Genomic DNA, 15,633 nt, shown 5'->3' with positions numbered 1-15,633 from the left:
AGAGGCTGAGGACAGTCACCACTCTGGGACAGAAGAGGCTGATGTCAGTCACCACTCTGGGACAGAAGAGGCTGACGTCAGTCACCACTCTGGACAGAAGAGGCTGACGTCAGTGTAACTCTGGACAGAAGAGGCTGAGGACAGTCACCACTCTGGGACAGAAGAGGCTGAGGACAGTCACCACTCTGGGACAGAAGAGGCTGAGGACAGTCACCACTCTGGGACAGAAGAGGCTGAGGACAGTCACCACTCTGGGACAGAAGAGGCTGAGGACAGTCACCACTCTGGGCAGAAGAGGCTGACGACAGTGTAACTCTGGGACAGAAGAGGCTGAGGACAGTCACCACTCTGGGACAGAAGAGGCTGAGGACAGTCACCACTCTGGGACAGAAGAGGCTGAGGACAGTCACCACTCTGGGGCAGAAGAGGCTGAGGACAGTCACCACTCTGGGACAGAAGAGGCTGACGTCAGTCACCACTCTGGGACAGAAGAGGCTGAGGACAGTCACCACTCTGGGACAGAAGAGGCTGAGGACAGTCACCACTCTGGACAGAAGAGGCTGAGGACAGTCACCACTCTGGGGCAGAAGAGGCTGACGTCAGTGTAACTCTGGGACAGAAGAGGCTGACGACAGTCACCACTCTGGGGCAGAAGAGGCTGAGGACAGTCACCACTCTGGGACAGAAGAGGCTGAGGACAGTCACCACTCTGGACAGAAGAGGCTGACGTCAGTGTAACTCTGGGCAGAAGAGGCTGACGACAGTCACCACTCTGGACAGAAGAGGCTGACGTCAGTGTAACTCTGGGCAGAAGAGGCTGACGTCAGTCACCACTCTGGGACAGAAGAGGCTGAGGACAGTCACCACTCTGGGACAGAAGAGGCTGACGTCAGTCACCACTCTGGGACAGAAGAGGCTGAGGACAGTCACCACTCTGGGACAGGAGAGGCTGAGGACAGTCACCACTCTGGACAGAAGAGGCTGAGGACAGTCACCACTCTGGGACAGAAGAGGCTGACGTCAGTGTAACTCTGGGACAGAAGAGGCTGAGGACAGTCACCACTCTGGGACAGAAGAGGCTGAGGACAGTCACCACTCTGGACAGAAGAGGCTGAGGACAGTCACCACTCTGGGGCAGAAGAGGCTGACGTCAGTCACCACTCTGGACAGAAGAGGCTGACGTCAGTGTAACTCTGGACAGAAGAGGCTGAGGACAGTCACCACTCTGGGACAGAAGAGGCTGAGGACAGTCACCACTCTGGGCAGAAGAGGCTGAGGACAGTCACCACTCTGGGACAGAAGAGGCTGAGGACAGTCACCACTCTGGGACAGAAGAGGCTGATGTCAGTCACCACTCTGGGGCAGAAGAGGCTGACGTCAGTCACCACTCTGGACAGAAGAGGCTGACGTCAGTGTAACTCTGGACAGAAGAGGCTGAGGACAGTCACCACTCTGGACAGAAGAGGCTGAGGACAGTCACCACTCTGGGACAGAAGAGGCTGAGGACAGTCACCACTCTGGGACAGAAGAGGCTGATGTCAGTCACCACTCTGGGGCAGAAGAGGCTGACGTCAGTCACCACTCTGGACAGAAGAGGCTGACGTCAGTGTAACTCTGGACAGAAGAGGCTGAGGACAGTCACCACTCTGGGACAGAAGAGGCTGAGGACAGTCACCACTCTGGGACAGAAGAGGCTGAGGACAGTCACCACTCTGGGGCAGAAGAGGCTGAGGACAGTCACCACTCTGGGACAGAAGAGGCTGACGTCAGTCACCACTCTGGGACAGAAGAGGCTGAGGACAGTCACCACTCTGGGACAGAAGAGGCTGAGGACAGTCACCACTCTGGGGCAGAAGAGGCTGACGTCAGTGTAACTCTGGGACAGAAGAGGCTGACGACAGTCACCACTCTGGGGCAGAAGAGGCTGAGGACAGTCACCACTCTGGGACAGAAGAGGCTGAGGACAGTCACCACTCTGGACAGAAGAGGCTGACGTCAGTGTAACTCTGGGCAGAAGAGGCTGACGTCAGTCACCACTCTGGGACAGAAGAGGCTGAGGACAGTCACCACTCTGGGACAGAAGAGGCTGACGTCAGTCACCACTCTGGGACAGAAGAGGCTGAGGACAGTCACCACTCTGGGACAGAAGAGGCTGAGGACAGTCACCACTCTGGGACAGAAGAGGCTGAGGACAGTCACCACTCTGGGACAGAAGAGGCTGAGGACAGTCACCACTCTGGGGCAGAAGAGGCTGACGTCAGTGTAACTCTGGGACAGGAGAGGCTGAGGACAGTCACCACTCTGGGACAGAAGAGGCTGAGGACAGTCACCACTCTGGACAGAAGAGGCTGAGGACAGTCACCACTCTGGGACAGAAGAGGCTGAGGACAGTCACCACTCTGGGACAGAAGAGGCTGAGGACAGTCACCACTCTGGGCAGAAGAGGCTGACGTCAGTGTAACTCTGGGACAGAAGAGGCTGAGGACAGTCACCACTCTGGGACAGGAGAGGCTGAGGACAGTCACCACTCTGGGCAGAAGAGGCTGAGGACAGTCACCACTCTGGGGCAGGAGAGGCTGAGGACAGTCACCACTCTGGGACAGAAGAGGCTGAGGACAGTCACCACTCTGGGCAGAAGAGGCTGAGGACAGTCACCACTCTGGGGCAGGAGAGGCTGAGGACAGTCACCACTCTGGGACAGAAGAGGCTGAGGACAGTCACCACTCTGGGACAGGAGAGGCTGAGGACAGTCACCACTCTGGGACAGAAGAGGCTGAGAACAGTCACCACTCTGGACAGAAGAGGCTGAGGACAGTCACCACTCTGGGACAGAAGAGGCTGAGGACAGTCACCACTCTGGGGCAGAAGAGGCTGAGGACAGTCACCACTCTGGACAGAAGAGGCTGAGGACAGTCACCACTCTGGGGCAGAAGAGGCTGACGTCAGTGTAACTCTGGGACAGAAGAGGCTGACGACAGTCACCACTCTGGGGCAGGAGAGGCTGAGGACAGTCACCACTCTGGGACAGAAGAGGCTGAGGACAGTCACCACTCTGGGACAGGAGAGGCTGAGGACAGTCACCACTCTGGGCAGAAGAGGCTGACGTCAGTGTAACTCTGGGCAGAAGAGGCTGAGGACAGTCACCACTCTGGGACAGAAGAGGCTGAGGACAGTCACCACTCTGGGACAGGAGAGGCTGAGGACAGTCACCACTCTGGGCAGAAGAGGCTGAGGACAGTCACCACTCTGGGGCAGGAGAGGCTGAGGACAGTCACCACTCTGGGACAGAAGAGGCTGAGGACAGTCACCACTCTGGGACAGAAGAGGCTGAGGACAGTCACCACTCTGGGACAGGAGAGGCTGAGGACAGTCACCACTCTGGGCAGAAGAGGCTGAGGACAGTCACCACTCTGGACAGAAGAGGCTGAGGACAGTCACCACTCTGGGACAGAAGAGGCTGAGGACAGTCACCACTCTGGGACAGAAGAGGCTGAGGACAGTCACCACTCTGGACAGAAGAGGCTGACGTCAGTCACCACTCTTGGACAGAAGAGGCTGACGTCAGTGTAACTCTGGGCAGAAGAGGCTGAGGACAGTGTAACTCTGGGCAGGAGAGGCTGACGTCAGTCACCACTCTGGACAGAAGAGGCTGATGACAGTGTAACTCTGGGACAGAAGAGGCTGATTACTTCTGGCTACAGATGCCCAAAGAACATTCTACTTTAGAATTCTGAGAAATACAGCCACATAAATTTGTGTAGTTATCATTTTTCTAATTAAAAATATGATGAACAAGAAAGGGACACAATGAAAAAAGTATATGAATTCCAAAATTCAAGAGATTTTTCTTTACTAGACTATCTGGTATCTTCACCTACTCCCCCAAAATCAGAGGCGTCACCTGAACGAGGTGAGTGACCCTCCACGGACACAGGTGGCAAACGCTACACTGAAAGGAGGCAGGGTCTTAGCGTGGGCAGAGGAAACCCCGACGCGGGCCTGACGCGGCTCTCCAGGGCACTGCTGCAGTGTCCAGGCGTCCGCTCAGCTCTTTGCAGTGCAATTCTCTTAAAATGTCTGACTCCCAGGTTAGTAACATCATCAATCAGACTTCGGCGTTCCTTGTATGCAAGCACAAATCAGACTATGAGATGTATCACAGTACAGCAACGTTCAATAAATGATCTGTACCACTTGTGTGTTCATGAGGTCTATTCTAAGCAGAAACGTGATTCGTTTACATACGAATCAGGTCACACAATTTCAGTATCATATATAAAAGCCTATGAGGAAAGAGGGGGTGACAGAGGCTGTGTGAGCGTATGAGGCACGATGGCTGCAGGCGCCCACTGTGGGCTCCCTGTCTGTCCCCATCCATACACCTTGGCATGCGCCTAAAGAGGTGGGCAGTACCCGGCTCCCACCTGTGCACCTGCAGCTGCTCCTTCCAAGAACCTTCTGCAAGCTACCTTTGCCCTAAACCACTTGGAGAGCATCATGTGACTACACAGTAGCAACTCTCCTGGGAGCTTTCAAGCTGGCAGCCCATGCAGCCCAGTGCCCAGCTGGGCACAGACGAGGCAAACAGAACGCAGGGAAGGGGCAGTGCAAGGTGAGGACCTGCCGCCTCTCTTGAGCCTCTCGGAGCGGAAGTTCTCATAGTGAAGGTCCTGGGTCACCTCCTGCAGGTCCTGCATGTGGGTGCTGAAAGAGAAAAGGCACCAGGATGGCTTCAGGCACAGGCCACTTCTACAGGAAAAACAGCTCGTCAAGCACATGCAAGAACACTAGTGACAGAACAGGGGCGTGCTCTGTGGGAGGGTGTGGTGAGGCCAAAGAGATTTTAGTAGTTAAAAGGTAAATAATGGGCCGGTGCTGCAGCTCACTAGGCTAATCCTCCACCTGTGGGGCCGGCACCCTGGGTTCTAGTCCCAGTTGGGGCACCGGATTCTATCCCGGTTGCCCCTCTTCCAGTCCAGCTCTCTGCTGTGGTCCGGGAAGGCAGTGGAGGATGGCCCAAGTGCTTGGGCCCTGCACCCGCATGAGAGACCAGGAGGAAGCACCTGGCTCCTGGCTTCGGATTGGCGCAGTGCGCCAGCTGCAGCGCATGAGCTGTAGCGGCCATTTGGGGGGTGAACCAACAGAAAAGAAAGACCTTTCTCTTTGTCTCTCTCTCTCACTGACTCTGCCTGTCCAAAAAAAAAAAAAAAAAAAAGGCAAATAATGTCTGAAACAGAACACATTTTTCTATAAGAATTTATGGAATATACAATTCAGAGTCATGATTTCTTGAGCTTAAAATCTATACATAACTCTTGTGTGAGAACAGTCAGCACGGATGACAAAGACCACAGGTGAAGCCGATATTCTGATCCAACAGAAACTGAACCCAGGCCGGCGCCGCGGTTCACTAGGCTAATCCTCCGCCTTGCGGCGCCAGCACACCGGGTTCTAGTCCTGGTCGGGGCACCGATCCTGTCCCGGTTGCCCCTCTTCCAGGCCAGCTCTCTGCTGTGGCCAGGGAGTGCAGTGGAGGATGGCCCAAGTCCTTGGGCCCTGCACCTCATGGGAGACCAGGAGAAGCACCTGGCTCCTGCCATCGGATCGGCGCGGTGCGCCAGCCGCAGCGCGCCTACCGCGGCGGCCATTGGAGGGTGAACCAACGGCAAAGGAAGACCTTTCTCTCTGTCTCTCTCTCACTGTCCACTCTGCCTGTCAAAAAAAAAACAAAAAACAAAAAACTGAACCCAAACCTTCTCTTCACCTTAGGAAACAGTTCCCCTTCTTTTGTTGTTTTCTGTGCTTTCTTCAATCGAGGCCCTCAGAAATGAGAAAGCACCACAACACATCCTGCTTGCTCGGTGCTGCGAAGGTGGTCTCCGGCCTCGCCCTGCACTTTCTCCAGCACCCAGCCGTGCAGTGAGGATGGAGCACTGCAGGAGTCAGGCACGCTCGCCTTCTTCCAGTCTTTACACTGTGGCACAGCTGACTTAAACTCACTAAAAAGTGATATGTATGTGGCACAGATAGCAATTTTCAGCTAATCTAAATATTTATGGAAATAATTCTTTGAACACTTCTGATTAAAGAGATATTTTAAGCAGATTCTTTTAGTCTCTATTGGAGAATCGCTACAATTCACGTACACCACTATATACATGTTAGTACGTGCAAAATTTATTTCTAAAGGGGAAAAAAGTCTACTTTTGTACACTCAGGGCTGTTACAGTCGCAAAAATAAATGGAAGCCTCTCAAGGCTAGAGGCAGCCCCCAGCAGGGCACTGCAGGTCAGCTGGCCGTGGAGCAACTGCTCAGGGCCCCGTCAGAGCTGACCACCTCTTCAGCAGAGCTGGGGAGCTCTCAGATCCCAGCTGACAGCTGGCTCCCTTTAGCAACAAAGATGTGAATCTTAAAACAGAAAGGAGTGGCTCTACAGCGTTTACGGAGAGCCCCGCTAGGGTCCCTAAGACCAAGCTATGGCAGCACCAGAAGCACAGCAGATGCCGGCGCACCCTTGTCTGGCGCACATGTGTACCCCACGGTGGAAGCACCATGCTCTGTGCCGGCTCTGACAGAGGGAATGCACCAAGCGTCTTACATGAGCATCGTTCTCAGCTTCAGAAAGTCGTTGTGCTCCGGGTTCTCCACTTCCACAACACCCCACGGGTAGAGGCGACCTCGGACCTTCTTGCCCTTGGCTTCAATCAGCTGATTGGATCCAACCACAGAGAACGGAATACTGGCCTAGAAGACAGACACGCATGGGTTGACAGGATCCACACAGCTCACTGCCAACAAGTGGAGCACACCACTGTGTCCTACAAGGTTTACCAAAAAGCTAAGGGTATACTGGTACATTTCCCACATGGGACAAACTGTACAGATACCAAACATGCAATAAAAGGGCCAATCCTCAGGTGACAGCTATGTCAAAATACATTCAAAGCAAAACGACTCTTTGTGATGGAACCTTCCAGACAACCTCTCAGGTCAAGTCATTCAGGAGTTGGCCCTTTGTAACCTTTGACTTTAAACGCCCAGACGATGGAAAACAAGAGTGAGTCCTACTACGCAGCTGCAGCAGCTCCCACCTTGAGAAGTCTAGTCTGCTCTTTGAAGTCTTCATCCTCATCTGATTCCGCGTCAGGTAAGTGATAGATTTTGATGTTATGTTCTTCAATTTCATCCAAAATCTGAAAGAGTGACAGAACCACAATCAATTGTAGCAAAATAAATATTCTTTTAACCAAACCTAAGATATAGAAACACATCAGAATTATTCAAATTTCAATGAAGAGTCAAATTAGTTACTAAAACTACTTTCCAATGATTTATATCAAGTGCTAAAAAGGTGTTTTTATGCTTGAATTTCGAGGCTCCTCTGTCCAGACTAACACCAGTATCAGCAGCACAGAAGAGCCCCTGCACAACAGCAGGAGGAACACATACCCTGTGCGGAGGGCCAGGCTGGGGAAACACCCTGTGAACGCAAGGCAGGGGGTGGGGCACGCTCTGGGAGCAGAGAGCAGCGGGGGCTACTGTGGAGAGCTCCGAGCAGCAGGCCAGCCTGCTGGGGAAGCTGACCTACAACCAGGCAGGGGCCTACTGAGGGGCCTCCAGGGGAGGAGAGCTGGGGTGAGCAGGCACTCACGAGTCGGCCTGTTCACCAGCCAGCCTCCACTGCCGGCCACTCTCTGGCGCCAGGCAGGTAGGTAAGCCATCAAGGGACAAGAACACAGGAAATGCACAGAGAAGAGCCCAGTGGGCTTTCTGACCTTGCTGAGCCTTGAAGAGTCTGCACTGACACAGGCTGCAGGACAAGGCCTGCCTCTCCGCCGCCTGTACCCGGCAACCTGGCTTCATTCTTTTCATAGGTCCTTGCTCATTCGTGGGAGAAACGGAATAGGAAGCAGGGACTTGATCTCCTGCCTGCTCTCAAAGCCACTTTCTTGGTCATAAAGACAGGATTGGCACTGGGGAGAAGAGAACTGAGCTGTGTGCAATAAGGAGACTTTTTAAAACTGGCCCAGTAAGAAGCAATGAACCAGTGATTTTAAGAGTTGTGTGGCCACTTACAGACTGACAAGCTCGGGGGATGACCACTCACGGGAGACAAGAACCCTGCGTGCACACACAGCTCACAGAGAGAGCCGGAGATACGTCATCATGAGAGTATTAAGGATGATGACCTACAAGGATCAGGAAGGCAGCAAGAAGGCAGAGAAAAGCAAGTATGGTGGCCCCAAGGCCCTGGAAGGACAAGTTCTAGGAGAACTGCCAATCACAACAAAGCCTACCTGAGGCACCCAAGGCTGACCATGGATACCCAGCCTCTCACTACGTCCACCTGAGGACAGAGCCCAGCCTCCCACTATGTCCACCTGAGGAGACGCCCAGCCTCTCACTATGTCCACCTGAGGACAGAGCCCAGCCTCCCACTACGTCCACCTGAGGACAGAGCCCAGCCTCCCACTACGTCCACCTGAGGACAGAGCCCAGCCTCCCACTACGTCCACCTGAGGACAGAGCCCAGCCTCTCACTACGTCCACCTGAGGAGACGCTCAGCCTCCCACTATGTCCACCTGAGGACAGAGCCCAGCCTCCCACTACGTCCACCTGAGGACAGAGCCCAGCCTCCCACTACGTCCACCTGAGGACAGAGCCCAGCCTCCCACTACGTCCACCTGAGGACAGAGCCCAGCCTCCCACTACGTCCACCTGAGGACAGAGCCCAGCCTCCCACTACGTCCTCCTGAGGACAGAGCCCAGCCTCTCACTACGTCCACCTGAGGACAGAGCCCAGCCTCCCACTACGTCCTCCTGAGGACAGAGCCCAGCCTCCCACTACGTCCTATTGAGGACAGAGCCCAGCCTCCCACTACGTCCACCTGAGGACAGAGCCCAGCCTCCCACTACGTCCACCTGAGGAGACGCCCAGCCTCTCACTACGTCCACCTGAGGAGACGCCCAGCCTCCCACTACGTCCACCTGAGGACAGAGCCCAGCCTCCCACTACGTCCACCTGAGGACAGAGCCCAGCCTCCCACTACGTCCACCTGAGGAGACGCCCAGCCTCCCACTACGTCCATCTGAGGAGACGCCCAGCCTCTCACTACGTCCACCTGAGGAGACGCCCAGCCTCCCACTACGTCCACCTGAGGACAGAGCCCAGCCTCCCACTACGTCCACCTGAGGACAGAGCCCAGCCTCCCACTACGTCCTCCTGAGGACAGAGCCCAGCCTCCCACTACGTCCTCCTGAGGAGACGCCCAGCCTCCCACTACGTCCACCTGAGGACAGAGCCCAGCCTCCCACTACGTCCACATGAGGACAGAGCCCAGCCTCCCACTACGTCCACCTGAGGACAGAGCCCAGCCTCCCACTATGTCCACCTGAGGACAGAGCCCAGCCTCCCACTACGTCCACCTGAGGAGACGCCCAGCCTCTCACTACGTCCACCTGAGGACAGAGCCCAGCCTCCCACTATGTCCACCTGAGGACAGAGCCCAGCCTCCCACTACGTCCACCTGAGGACAGAGCCCAGCCTCCCACTATGTCCACCTGAGGATAGAGCCCAGCCTCTCACTACGTCCATCTGAGGACAGAGCCCAGCCTCCCACTACGTCCTCCTGAGGACAGAGCCCAGCCTCCCACTATGTCCACCTGAGGACAGAGTCCAGCCTCCCACTACGTCCACCTGAGGACAGAGCCCAGCCTCCCACTACGTCCACCTGAGGACAGAGCCCAGCCTCCCACTACGTCCACCTGAGGACAGAGCCCAGCCTCCCACTACGTCCACCTGAGGAGACGCCCAGCCTCTCACTACGTCCACCTGAGGAGACGCCCAGCCTCCCACTACGTCCACCTGAGGACAGAGCCCAGCCTCCCACTACGTCCACCTGAGGACAGAGCCCAGCCTCCCACTACGTCCACCTGAGGACAGAGCCCAGCCTCCCACTACGTCCACCTGAGGACAGAGCCCAGCCTCCCACTACGTCCTCCTGAGGACAGAGCCCAGCCTCCCACTACGTCCACCTGAGGACAGAGCCCAGCCTCCCACTACGTCCACCTGAGGACAGAGCCCAGCCTCCCACTACGTCCACCTGAGGAGACGCCCAGCCTCCCTCTACGTCCACCTGAGGACAGAGCCCAGCCTCCCACTATGTTCACCTGAGGACAGAGCCCAGCCTCCCACTACGTCCACCTGAGGACAGAGCCCAGCCTCCCACTACGTCCACCTGAGGAGACGCCCAGCCTCCCACTACGTCCACCTGAGGAGACGCCCAGCCTCCCACTATGTCCACCTGAGGACAGAGCCAGCCTCTCACTCACCCTTTTCTTCAGTCGCTCTCGTTCCTTCAGAGTGAGGGTGTCAGCTTTCGCAATGACAGGCACGATGTTCACTTTATTGTGTATTGCCTTCATAAATGCGACATCTAAGGGCTTCAGTCTAAAATTAATTTTAGAAGCATCATATATGTAGAAAAAGAACAGGAAGACCACATCTTTGAAAATTATATCAATTCTTAAAATACACAGAACAAAACTCGGAAACTTAGGCAGTAAATCCAGTGTCCACAGTAACTATCTCCTTACCCATGTCCGAAAGGTGAAATGAAGTAAAAGCAACAGTGCACCCGGTTGTCAATGATGTGCCGCCTGTTCAGGCCGCTCTCGTCGTGCAGGTACCGCTCAAACTGCTCGTCAATGTAGGAGATGATCGTCTTGAAGCTGAAAGACAAACGTCTGCCATCACTGCGGGGCACGTGAGACCCCTTTATTTCAAAGGGGAAATATTCTTCCCACTACTCCCACCAAATATGTATGATTTGATGACTCATTTTTATTTTAAAAAGAGATTTTTTATCTGAAAGGCAGCTACAGAAAGTGAAACAGAGGCAGACAGAGATCTTCTATCTGTTTCACTTCCAAAACGGTGGCAAGCCAGGAGCTTCATCCAGTCTCCCACATGGGCGCAGGGGCCCAACCACTTGGGTCTTCATCTGCTGCTTTCCCAGGTACAATATCAGGGAACTGGATGGTAAGTGGAGCAGCCGGGACTTGAACCGGAGCCCATGTGGGATGATGGCATTGTAGACAGCGGCTTAACCAGTTGCACCACAACACCAGTCCCTGCTACTTAACTTTGAAGATAACAGCACAGAGTGACTCCTAGATTTGGCAAACGGAGGCTTCTGGAAATTGTGACAAGTGTAACTTTTCTTAAGTGCTGGAAGGCAAAAGCCTGAATACAACAGTGAGGCCAGAGGGCTACCCATTTTTCCAAGGCGCATGGTTGTGGATGCAGAGTGGGGTGAGTGAGAAGTCCCTGACGCAGGAGCAAGGTGCAGGAAGGGCCTCCCAATTCCCTTTTCATCTCACACTGAGAACTGACGCTCGGCACTGAGGGGACTGAAACCCGAGGAAGCCTGTGCACTGCGGTGGTGCTGTCCTCATGAAAACGATCACTAGGAGTAGGCGCATGTGGGCTTTGCCCGCCAACCCTAACGGCCTTCGCCGCCGCCCACATGGAGAGGACAGCAATGCTGGCCAGGGTCAAGTCAAGCTGTTTTGTGGCGCTGAGCTTACCAGAGAAATGCTATATTCACATGTAATGCACTGTAAACCGTCTCATTGTTTTATCACACACAGCTACTCTAAGCCTCACAATCACTCACTAGTCCCAATGATACCCTAAAATACATTAGAATAAATCAGTGGAAACAGATGCCTAGCCCTTCCTCTGGGGACCACGTACCAATCCCGGCAGTTGATGGCGTCACCGTAGCCGGGCGTGTCCACCACGGTAAGGCGGAGCTTCACGCCGCGCTCTTCGATCTCCACAGTGGAAGCCTCAATCTGCACAGTTCTTTCAATTTTCTCTGGAAAAGACAGAATGCAGCGCGAGTACCGTGTAAAATCCACTCTGCAGTCAGCATGGGGAAAGCCAAAAGTGAGACTCAAATGCTGCCTTATACGGTTGAAAACGACTACACCAAAAACGCTAACTTTGGCTCCTACTTTAAAGAAAACAACTGATGAACTCACTTGAAAGTAGAATTAAAAAATACCTGTGGAAGAGCTGTGTCCCCACTGTACGAGCCCAAGATGAGGCTCTGGTCTTGCGTGCTTCATTCATTGCACAGTACCCGGAGTGCCACACTGACCTTCTCCCTGGCCAAGTCGCACACTACCTGGTCCTGCAGGTTCTGCCACTGACACAGCACTTCTAATGCATAAGCATCGCCCCTGGTCCCTCCCCTGATGTGTAAGACAGGCAGAAAAACTACGTGTTCATCTGACAAAGAAAACGCATGCCAAGAGGAAGACGATCCACGGCTATGCACCTGTCAGAAGCACCTTGAACCGAGAGCCTAGGACCCCAGGGGCAGCCCACCTCCCCTGTGCAAAACTTTCCTTGTTCAAAACAGAAGAAACAAAACACGGAGCTAAGACATAAGCTATTAACTGTGTACACGTTAGCACCTTCCCTGCAGAATTACTTCTGGGAACAGAGGACCTTTCGTTACCTGCAGCTCCTGGTATGATTCTTTCTGGGTAGAGATCAGTCAGGAACAGGCTGTTTATGAGCGTTGATTTCCCCAGACCCGATTCACCTTGAAGTCAAAATAAAAAGCTGGTCACAACCTTATGTATGACGGAGCTCACTCAGCCAAATACGCTGCACGTCTACGTGAGTCCTGGGACTGGGCCAAGTGCCCCACAGGCACCACGGCGACGCTGCTGTCCCCATTCCACACAAGTGGAAACTCATCGAGGTCTGAGAACTGTGAGGAGCAGGGCCGTGCTCTGCACCCAGCGGGGGAGACACTTCAGCACCTGTAGGATGAGTAATCTCCCCGTAGTCTGAGCATATACTTCCGAGTTTCCAAACAGAACGCCCTGTATAGAGGTCATCACATTTCAGCCAACACCACTACACGTTCCCGTCTGCAGCACGCACAAGCGTGCCGAGGCTGCCACCTGGTGGACTCCATGGTGCTGAGAGCCCCTGCTTTCCACACACACCCCGGGGCCACAGTCCTGTCAGGCCAGGCCCCACTCATTTTCTTGATGTACCATGACAAATTCCAGGTATATGTATGAGATGACTTCAAAATGGTTTGTGGGAAACTGGAATAAAGTTTACTTTGTTGCAAAAACTTTTGAAGTCCATACATTTTCATAATTGCATTTGCCACATGCATTTTTTAAAAAAGACTTTTTATTTTATTTTTTTTTTCCTTTTTGATAGGCAGAGTGGATAGTGAGAGAGAGAGACAGAGAGAAAGGTCTTCCTTTTTGCCGTTGGTTCACCCTCCAATGGCCGCTGCGGCCGGCACATCTCGCTGATCCAAAGCCAGGAGCCAGGTGCTTCTCCTGGTCTCCCATGGGGTGCAGGGCCCAAGGACTTGGGCCATCCTCCACTGCCTTCCCGGGCCACAGCAGAGAGCTGGCCTGGAAGAGGGGCAACCAGGACAGAATCCGGCGCCCCAACCGGGACTAGAACCTGGTGTGCCGGCGCCGCAAGGTGGAAGATTAGCCTGTTAAGCCACGGCACCGGCCTAAAAAAAGATTTATATCCTTATTTGAAAGACCAAGTGACATAGAGAGCAAGCAAGACAGAGAGATCTTCCATCTACTGGTTCACTCCCCAAATGGTTCCAACAGTCAGGGGTGAGTCAGACCTAAGCCAGGAGCTCCATCTGGGTCTCCTATGTGGGTGGTAGGGGCCCAAGCACTTGGGTCATCCCCTGCTGCTCTCCCATTTACAGGGAGCTAGACAGAAGCAGAGTTGAAGACTTGAACCGGCATCGCGAGCGTCAACCCCCACTGTACCACAACATTGGCTCCCGAAGGCCTTTCATACTAACACAAGCATTTCATGAATTAAGAATCCCGACTGCTATAACTATGTATTCTGAATATTCGAGAAATTTAACTTCAAAAGAGACACAAAATATCTAAAATTAGATTTTGTACTGAAAGAGTAAAAACAAACTCCCTCTCCTCATTATAGGTTCCCTGGGTAGAAATGAGCTTTGCTGAGGCCAGCACAGAATGAGACAAAAGTACCTCTGTGTGAAAAATCATTATTTCTAGGAAAAGAACAAAAAAAGTGAATTTGAAATGTGCAAATGAAATTAGGACTGTACTTGGGACTGCAAGTTCTACAGTATTAACAGAACAAAACCAGGACTGCAAGTTGGACATGCCCAAATGTGAGTGCAAAAAACCTAAGTGCCCACTCTCCCATCCACCTACCCTCCTAGGGCCTGGCACGGCAGTATAGACATGCTGGCATTCTGCATCAGAGCGCTGGTTTGAGTCCCAGCTGCTCTTCTTCCAATCCAGTTTCCTGCTAATGGCCCGAAAAAGCAGATGGCCCAAGTGCTTGGGCCCCTGAACCCACGTCGGGGACCTGGATGGAGCTCCTGGCTCCTGGCTTTGGCCTGGCCAACCATTTGGAAAGTGAACCAGCAGAGAGAAGATCTACTTCTCTTTTCTCCCTGTCTTTGCCAATCTGTATTTCAAATAAATAAACCTTTTCTTTTGTAAAAGCTGTCCATTGAATGAACTGTCTAGGAAGGCCCTTTATTGTTTTATTTAGTATGTTTAAAGAAATTTTACCAATAGCTGTCGGTCCCTCTGTGTGTCTGTCACTAAACCCTGAAATCAAGACAAAGTGCCGGCTTCCCTGGGGCTCTGCAGGCCGGGGTGACCACAGCGCTGGGAGCAGCAGCTGCACCTCTTCCCACCCCCACCGCACGGCCACCTCCACAGAGCTGAGTGCCTCTGAGCACCTAGCTGCTGTTGCACCACTGCCGTCCCCACCTGGCTGTGTCCAACAGGTGCTAGGAGGAGAGGAAATCCGACACTCAAGGGGAGATGTGGGTCCGTAACTCCGCCACCACCCAAAGCACAACCAGCACAGTGGGGTCAGCAGTCTTCCGTTTGCCCAAGGGACCAAGAGGTTTCCATAAACTGCCAGAGCTAACGCAGCAGCACAACTGATGGGAAGTATTCAGGGCTCGCAAAACAACTGATGCCTTCAGCACTCAGAAACAGGCATCAGCGCTGGGCACCGGGTGGCCTTCTGATCTAAAAACATGTACAGCCAAGACATTTTTACATCATCACCCCGAAACACCACCAGGCAAATGGTCACATTTATTTTGGATTTTAATATATCCATGTGAAACCTAGGAGCTCGGTCGTGAATGTAAGGAAACAAAGACCTCTGAGATCTGGTGGAATCTCTCTCCACATCAACCGACGTGAGAATGAAGCCACCTCCTCAGGCACCATGGACCGAAGGTACGGTGGGGAGGCCCGAAGGGTAGGAGTGCCCCATGCAGTTAGCTTTCTGGTTGATTCGCACAACTCCAGTCATGAACCGAGTGGAGGACAGGATGGAGCTGACAGTTCACGAGGGGTGGCTTCAAGAGGAGGCTGTCACACAGCCCACGCTCTCACCTCCACCATCTGGCCCTGCTGTGACACAGCCCATGGCTCTCACCTCCACCATCCACGCCGCCTGTCACACGGGCCACAGCTCTCACCTCCACCATCCATGCCGCCTGTCACACAGCCCACGCTCTTACCTCCACCATCCACGCCGCCTGTCACA

The 15,633-nt window shown here is 53.7% G+C and overlaps 1 protein-coding gene across 2 annotated transcripts in view; it reads right to left on the bottom strand.

The window, feature by feature from the left end:
• The window catches only part of SEPTIN2 (septin 2), a 69,863-nt gene that overhangs the window by 29,423 nt on the left and 24,807 nt on the right, over positions 1–15,633 (bottom strand). For both annotated transcript variants that reach the window (XM_062194261.1, XM_062194268.1), the window contains exons 4-10: positions 12,533–12,619; positions 11,761–11,884; positions 10,599–10,733; positions 10,335–10,452; positions 7,093–7,194; positions 6,600–6,745; positions 4,621–4,704 (exon numbers count right to left, since the gene is read on the bottom strand). In XM_062194261.1, coding sequence (XP_062050245.1) covers positions 4,621–4,704; positions 6,600–6,745; positions 7,093–7,194; positions 10,335–10,452; positions 10,599–10,733; positions 11,761–11,884; positions 12,533–12,619 — 796 coding nt within the window. The remainder of the gene's footprint in view (positions 1–4,620; positions 4,705–6,599; positions 6,746–7,092; positions 7,195–10,334; positions 10,453–10,598; positions 10,734–11,760; positions 11,885–12,532; positions 12,620–15,633) is intronic.

The sequence above is a fragment of the Lepus europaeus genome, chromosome 1, assembly GCF_033115175.1.
Source record: "Lepus europaeus isolate LE1 chromosome 1, mLepTim1.pri, whole genome shotgun sequence".
In the NCBI taxonomy this organism is placed as follows: Eukaryota; Metazoa; Chordata; class Mammalia; order Lagomorpha; family Leporidae; genus Lepus; species Lepus europaeus.
The sequence above is the reverse complement of the archived record's forward strand: the minus strand, read 5'-3'. Positions and strand labels throughout refer to the sequence as shown.